Consider the following 7715-nt stretch of genomic DNA (forward strand, 5'->3'; position numbering starts at 1 on the left):
CCTCAGTTGCCTCTTAAACTGGATTAGAGTCAAACACTTTTTCCATAGAGAGAGCTTAATGGAAGACACAGATCCAGATTGCGAAGCTAATGTCATTTTAGAGACATAGTTCAAATGTCTCCGAAAAACTACTGATCGAATTGCAGCTAAAAACGAGTCTATTGCCTGCAGTGTTATAGGTCTTTTGTATTCCTTCCAATCAATTTCATTCATCTTCGGCTGTTTATTGTAAAGAGACACTTGTATCTGTATAACTTGCTTCACAATCAACTATTACGTGCTGAAGTTATCGGAACAACACCATTGGTTTTATAATCGCTGCCAAGAAGGAATATTAGTCTGCGATCCTAATTCTACATGACGGGTTGCTAGTGGCTAAAACACTAACAGGTTGAATTTTGTGTTTCTGTCTGTGTGTTCCCAGCTGTTTGGCATAAGGATGTCATTTTTTATGCTGGCAAGAGAAGAGATAGCTTTCCACACCCTTGGTTTCTCCTTTCTTGTTTTTCATATTCTAACATCTATATCACAATGACATCATATCTCAATCCCAACTTTTTTTTTTCCATCTCTGGATAGAGTCATAAGCTGGAGTGCTCCAAACTTTGAAATTATAGCCGATTTCTTGTATTCAACCACAACTTCCATTTTCTAAACAAACGTGCTTTGCTGTGCCAAGTGATTTGTTAGGCTTATGGTGCATGCTGAGATTGGCTCTCTGTTACTGAGCAACACTTCTTGATTTGAACTATATAGAAAATGAAGCAAACTTGATGGAACGACTAAAGCAGCAATAAATATGTTAAAACTGTTCATTGAAATGCCATCGAAACCCATAAAACCACAGCATGGTGACAATCAGGTCCTTGAACTGCAATTGAACAGGACAAGCGGTCTGACAATTCATGGAGTCCTGTTAAAATTTGGCTCCCTGTAGGTCTGTTCTGTTCAATGGATTCACTGGGGATCATTCATGATGTAATAAGTGGAGCAAAGCTGCCTGTTGGATTCGTGGAAAAAAAATGGAGTGGGCGACTCTGTTGTCACTGTTGATTTGCTGAAGTGTCTTGCAGCCAGATATTTTCCGTCACACATCAGGGTGTATAGATTTCACTTGGTGATGTGTCCTGATGTACATGCACCTCACAGCTTGCACAAGTTTGAGAGTGACGCATGCTGTACAGTTCTGCGTATGGGGTCAACTGTTATTAACATTTTATTCCGATAATAAGCTAATAATTGTACCATGTTGAGCGATAAAATGGGTATTATATTTTGGATGTTTATGTTTTATATTTGCTTTTTTTTTAGCGAATTTATAACGCTATTATAACGTTTTATTTATAACAGTGTTAAACACTAAATTAATCATTTAATTACATTGTTAAATGTAAATGTTTTTATAAGCATACACAATAACATTTAATAATTAACGCTAATGAGACAATCATATATTTAATAAATAATAAGCAATAATAAAACACTATCCTTATAAAAAATATATATATTTTTTTTTTTGCTCTATTTGAATTTAAAGTTTGATATTATTCAAAGATCATACAGTCCTCAACAAAAGTGACATTAAAACACATTTTACACATTTTACATTAAAATGTTTACATCAGTTTCGATGTTATTTGTCAGTAAATATGTTAATAGATTTGAATGAAAATATGAATGTATTTTAAATATATTACTCTTTCACTAGGGAAATTCAAATAATAGTTTTTTCAAAGAATAACTTTCAATGAGCAAGATCAAAATGAGCATGTACAGTTGTATACAGTATCAAATAATACCACCAAAAAAATAAAAACTGAACTCTAGCCAGGAGTGATGGATTTTAGCTGGAGCGTGAGGTTTGGAAACTGATGGTAAGTAACGAGCCCAGATGTAATTTCTAGTCATTTCTAAAGACCTCAGTTTCAGTGGTCATCTCTTGAGGTTTAATCAACAGAAGTAGTCTTTGTGTTTCTAAATCTTGTTCTAGTCTTGTCATCTCTCCAGCTAGAAGATTAGAATGAAAGCCTTCATGATAAACCCAAGCATCTCCTGTAGCTAGATATCTACATCTCTTCCTCTCTGAACAAACGACCTACATCTGCTTCCACCTACCTTTAAGACTGACTCTTCGAGAGTTTGTATTACTGCTCTGTTTAAGGTTGTTCCGAACTGAGCCGCTCCAGGTCATCATGAAGAAGCTTAGATAAGAAATTCCTTTAAAATGGTGCCAACATGGAACTATCTTTTCTTTAAAGAGTTACTGTGTCTTTTTTAAAAAGGAAGTCATAACTGTGATGGGTTTGATTACCTCTGTGTCCTTGTACTGAAATGGTGTCTCCTTTCGTTTTATTGGCCTCTTAAAAAGTTTGTCAAACTCTCCATGTGCTCCGAGTGTTAAAGTGTCTTTAGGACTGTTGGAGTTGTCAAGTTAAGTGTGTTTTACCTCTGAATGGATTTTACAGCCACTGGAGAGTCGATTATGTCAGGCTTCAGAGGTCATCTGAGCTTGATCCTTTTTTTTTTACTTTAGTTTTGGCTTTTTTGGCATTTTAAATTCCATTTAAATAAGACAGTGAAAATTTTTGATTTGTGATCAGTTTCTATGTATAGGACCATGCATTTAACCATGAAAGCACAAACGTTTCAGCTCAAGGCCTTCTTCAGTGTGTTTTTCAATCCCTCCACCCACTTTTTAAATCTTTAATTATTGGCCTCGTTATTCAGTAGCCAATGTCTAATCGCTAAGAACTCACGTTTAAATACTGGACGATTTCCATTTGTATGCGACCCAAAATCTTCACCTCTACCAAAACATTACAGAATATAAATATACAATTAAACAGTTTAAATGAGAGTTTAATTAAAAAAAAAGTATAATAATAAAAAAAAACATGCACCAGTATCTACTACCTGAATTACATTTTTAAACGTTTTTAGAACGTATTTCTGTTTTAAAAATTAATATACATGAATTAAATGTCCAGATTTCCAATGTGTTTTCTAAAATCTTCTTTTTTGCTTGTCTCCACAGATTGAGAACTACATCAAAGACAATATGAAGACAGAAATAGTGCAGTTACAACAGAGCGCCGTTCACAACCACACTGCGGCCATGTTAGAGATGGGCACCAGTCTTCTCTCCCAAACAGCTGAGCAGACACGCAAGCTAACTGATGTCGAGACACAGGTATGTTCCTCCCAGGATCCATTTCACGCTCCATTAAGCAAACAGTCTTTTTTTTTTCGATGTATCCCTTTAATACGCCTCAAATTCAGCCAACAAAAACACTAGTGCTGCATTAGACATACAGTCTCTTTTTAAGTATCATGCTAATGTTTTTGTTGCTGAATCTTTTTATGACTTGTGTGCTTCAATGAGACGCAGAGGGATACAGCACAGTTGTGTTTTGCTGATTTGTCAAATAAGAGGTTGAGGTTGAGAATAACTGCTCCTAAGTGCTACCGTATGGAACTGCGGTATAGCGGTCCTGTTTATGACTTCTCCTGAGGTACCGCTCAGTTAGTATTCACTTACTAAATGATTTTAAGGTCTGTGTTTTTGCGGAAGGATTACTGTATTTTTTATTTTTTTTATTGGAATGTTTTTAGGTTTTAAATCAGACATCAAGGTTGGAAATTCAGCTGCTGGAGAATTCACTATCCACCAACAAACTGGAGAAACAACTTATGATACAGATAAATGAAATCAACAAGATCCATGACAAGAATGGGTAAACCTCCCACTCCAACACAACTCTCACACAAATGTACAAATGTATTATCCTGTACTATAATAACTGGGTGTTACAATCATAATTAAAATACTGCACAGGAACTCACAGGTGAACTTTTGTGAAATAGGTTATTAACTTGTATTACTGTTTTACTACTGCTATGCTATTGATGAATATAGTAAAGTGAGCAGCATTGTTGCATTTAAGTTGTAATTCTCCAACACTGCACACAAGAAACAATAAGCCGAGCCACAAAAAACATTTCAGAGCTACAGTAGTGACCCTGCTTAAGCCGTCTCACTGTGCTGCTGTTTAATCTGCCAGTACAGATGTTCAAATCTCACTCGCTTGTAATTTTTAGAAAATATTAATTCTAATGCCAGAACCACAATACAGATCATTGCACAAAATGATTTTCAATTCATGACAGCACAAGCTTTCAGACATTAGCTCGGTCCCATACGGTGCAGTGCAACAGAACCTGCCAAGACGTGAGTGATATCCCCTGACCCGCTATTAAACTTTGTCCTCTGTGAAGACGAATTTTGCAATGCAAAGCTTTTGGAATACATTCCAATTTTCTATGTATTGATTGTTCTGGTGGGACACGTCTGTTCCTGTCAAAACGAGGGTTTAATTCCCAGTGATCTCTCTGCTTTGAGACCAGCTGTTGTTGAAAGGAGACGAGCATTCATATCCCTCTGTTGAAAAAAAAAAAAAAAAAGTATACTTTTATGTCTAGCGTTTTTGTTACCAGACTTAATGTAATTACTCATCCTATAATATAGATTGACATTATGACTTTCTCTTCTTTCAATCTAAATTTAATTTTACATTCCTTTAAAGTTCTGTGTGTATTGAATTTTGGTTTAATAAGCTGACATCAGGTTTCCAAAATGTACAGTGCAGATTTAAAGGTTGGATCCATTTTAGACATGCACCAATGCCCAAAGCTATAAGATGAACTGTGTTTGTTTGGATGCTGTGTAAACTGAAAACTGTAAATTGAAGCGGCCTTCGTTTTTTTTTTCTGCCTTTGAATACTGAAACATAAATACAGCATCATCAAAGACAAATCTTGATGAAGCCAGGGATTCCTAACCTTTTTTGGCCCACGGCAAATACAAGAGATTTTGTGTACCTGTGAGCCACATGTGCAAAACATGTAATATGATATACCTGCGTTAACTAACTCAATGCGTGTCTTTGCTCTCTTTATGACTAAAACAAATGTTACTGTCTCACGTAACTTTCGTTAAGTAAAAATGGTAAAACTGTAGATATGACGAAACAGTACTTCATTGTAACGTTAAAAAAGCAATATGTAATACAAAGTTTGAATAAAACTATCACTGATATGACACTTTAATACTGTTTTCTGTAAACTTTGACTATGTTTTACCATGGAAACCAATTTCTGCCAAAAACTGACCACCACAGTCAAAAAAAAACATAAAAATGACTTGACTTTGAAGGAGATGCCAAATTCATTTAAGGGTTTTATAGTTGTTACAATGATTGCTGTAACAATGATATTTTGGCTGAATCTATGATATAATGACATACATTTTATTACAACATGCTGTGACCCAAATTTATGAGTATTACTTCAAGGAACTTGCCTTAGGTTGTTACATTTCCCATCATTTTTACTTTTAACCATCCTTTCCTTGTTTTTCTCTACTATTGCTTTCCCTCAATTTTTTCCCTCAGGTTTCTGGAGGAAAAAATGCAGGAGATGGAGGACAGGCACAGAGAGGAGTTGGAGGCCCTGCGGGAGGAGAAGAGCAGTCTACAGGCGCTGGTGAGCAGGCAGAGCTCAGTGATCCGGGAGCTGGAGTCTCAGCTGAGTCGAGCCACAGGAAACAGCACTGCCCTGCAGAGACAACAGCAGGATCTAATAGATACCGTGCGCAACCTCCTCAGCCTCTGTGCCAAGGATGGAGGCACAGCATGTAAGTGCAGATCAAATTTTTTGCATTAATAATTTCATTAATAAAATCATTTTCAAGCTGTGGACTTCCATATACCACAAGTTGTTCATATTGTTATTAGAAATATTTGTATTTAATTTTTTTTATGTATTTGAGAGTTTGTGTGAACGGATTTTAACTGGTTATAACAAAAATTTGTACACTCATGGCTGACAGTATAGTTTTGACAGTAGAAAGAGCTCATCAAGAGATTTCATTTGATATGTATATCTCCATTTCACCCAGAATGACACTTACGCCCTTTCGGTTCTCACCCCTTGACTTGCAAAGTTTCTCATAGTCAGTATATTGTATGTTGTGGAGCCATCATAATAAAATGTTAGAAGACATTAACCAGACAGTGTATTAATACTCTAATGACTGCTAGTTGACGTAGTTGCAAAGTTAGTTATTGTTGGTAGAATGTCTAAAGTGGACTATCAAATTAAAGTATTTTCACTAGATAAAAATTTCAGTCAGTTCTATCTTTTGCTATAGTGTGTAAGAAATATCAGATTACATTTCCAAACATTTATTTTACCATTAATTGTATTAATCCGGTGAACATAGTGAAAGACTAATCCAGAAGAACTGTGGCAACGTATGCTAAATATTTCAAGACCTACGTTACTTTTTCTTATCAGCTAACTTTTATTAACTAAATTAAATCAACATTTGGTGTGACCATCCTTTGTGTTTAAAGCAGCTTTAGCCTTCAGTGCAGGTAGGTCTCTTGTGGATCACAGTTCTTCTGTATTTGGTTGGTTTCAGTTTTTTTCGTGTCGTTCCAGAGAATCAGAACAGATTTCTGTGTGGAGCACTGTCTCACTGGCTTATTTCCTACCGACACACTCCAGCAAAAGATAGACCATTTTAACTGGTGAAAATACTAGTGTTTTAATCATTTTGGCCACCCTCACCTGAATCACCAAGCAGGCCAGGACCACCACCGGCATCCCCCAACCCCCTAAAAAAATGGTGCGTGACATTCCTAAAACAAATGTCTAACAGGAAGTGATAGAAAACGAAAACTGTAGCAGGCAGAACAGGACATTTTTACACAGTATGCTATCAATGAGAAGAGCTCCTTCCTGGTAGGTGTGAAATGTGTTGTTTTCTTGTTAAACGTCACGTTTAGTGAGACTGCGCTGTGAACCTCAACGGATGCTGCTTATCACGCTTCAGCACACTGCCTGTGGTTAACAGTTGACTGAAATGTCAAACAGCCCATGATTGAGTTACAGGCCAGTCCTAGCGTAGCCCCAGCACAGCGATCTGGGATTGGTGATTTCACACTAAACCTCGTGGTTGCCTTCAGACCAGCAGGAGTCAGTGTAGTGAACTCATTACCCTCTTTTTTTGCCCTCTGCACCCCAAGTGTGGCCTCTTGGCCCCATGTCTATTCGACGTCTGCCCCACATCGCTGTGGTCACAGAAAATTTACATTCAATGTCTTTACCTTCAAGCTCCTGAGCTTCCATCTTGGTGGGAGGGCACCAGAGGCAACTGTACTTCCTTTTTTGTTTTGAGTTTTGAGTGGCCCTTAAAATGACAGAAGTTTTGCCATTTTACATGTCATAAAACATTATTTTGTATACAGTATAAGACCGTGGTTAATAGCAAACATTCTGATTAACAAACTTGATCTTACTCATGATTCATTAGAATACAAAAGTAGTTATTTACAGTATAAGATTTAATTCATGCAAGCTTCATTTTGTCTTCATTGTATAGTGAATGGTGACCACAGGCGAGACAAGATTCCAACCTTATTGTATGTTATTTTACGTAACATAAATGCAAAAGTTATTTATGTTAAACGAGAGCTAAGCTCTCATTTAAGCTTCTGAATGATATGTCTAGGTCACCGCTTTACAGTTGGGGATTTTTTTACTATTTTATAATTTTTATAATTTTAGTTTAGAACAACATGAAGGGTATTTGTATTGAAATATTTGATCAAATATTCAAAGCAGTCATTACAATTAAAAATAAGTATTTTCTT

At 36.3% G+C, this 7715-nt stretch overlaps 1 protein-coding gene across 1 annotated transcript in view; it reads left to right on the forward strand.

Annotated features, from left to right (window-relative positions):
• The window catches only part of LOC122359938 (angiopoietin-1-like), a 25149-nt gene that overhangs the window by 3774 nt on the left and 13660 nt on the right, over positions 1 to 7715 (forward strand). Inside the window, exons 2-4 of the mRNA XM_043260177.1 lie at positions 3035 to 3190; positions 3613 to 3734; positions 5451 to 5692. Coding sequence (XP_043116112.1) covers positions 3035 to 3190; positions 3613 to 3734; positions 5451 to 5692 — 520 coding nt within the window. The remainder of the gene's footprint in view (positions 1 to 3034; positions 3191 to 3612; positions 3735 to 5450; positions 5693 to 7715) is intronic.

This window comes from Puntigrus tetrazona, chromosome 16 (assembly GCF_018831695.1).
Source record: "Puntigrus tetrazona isolate hp1 chromosome 16, ASM1883169v1, whole genome shotgun sequence".
Classification (NCBI taxonomy): domain Eukaryota; kingdom Metazoa; phylum Chordata; class Actinopteri; order Cypriniformes; family Cyprinidae; genus Puntigrus; species Puntigrus tetrazona.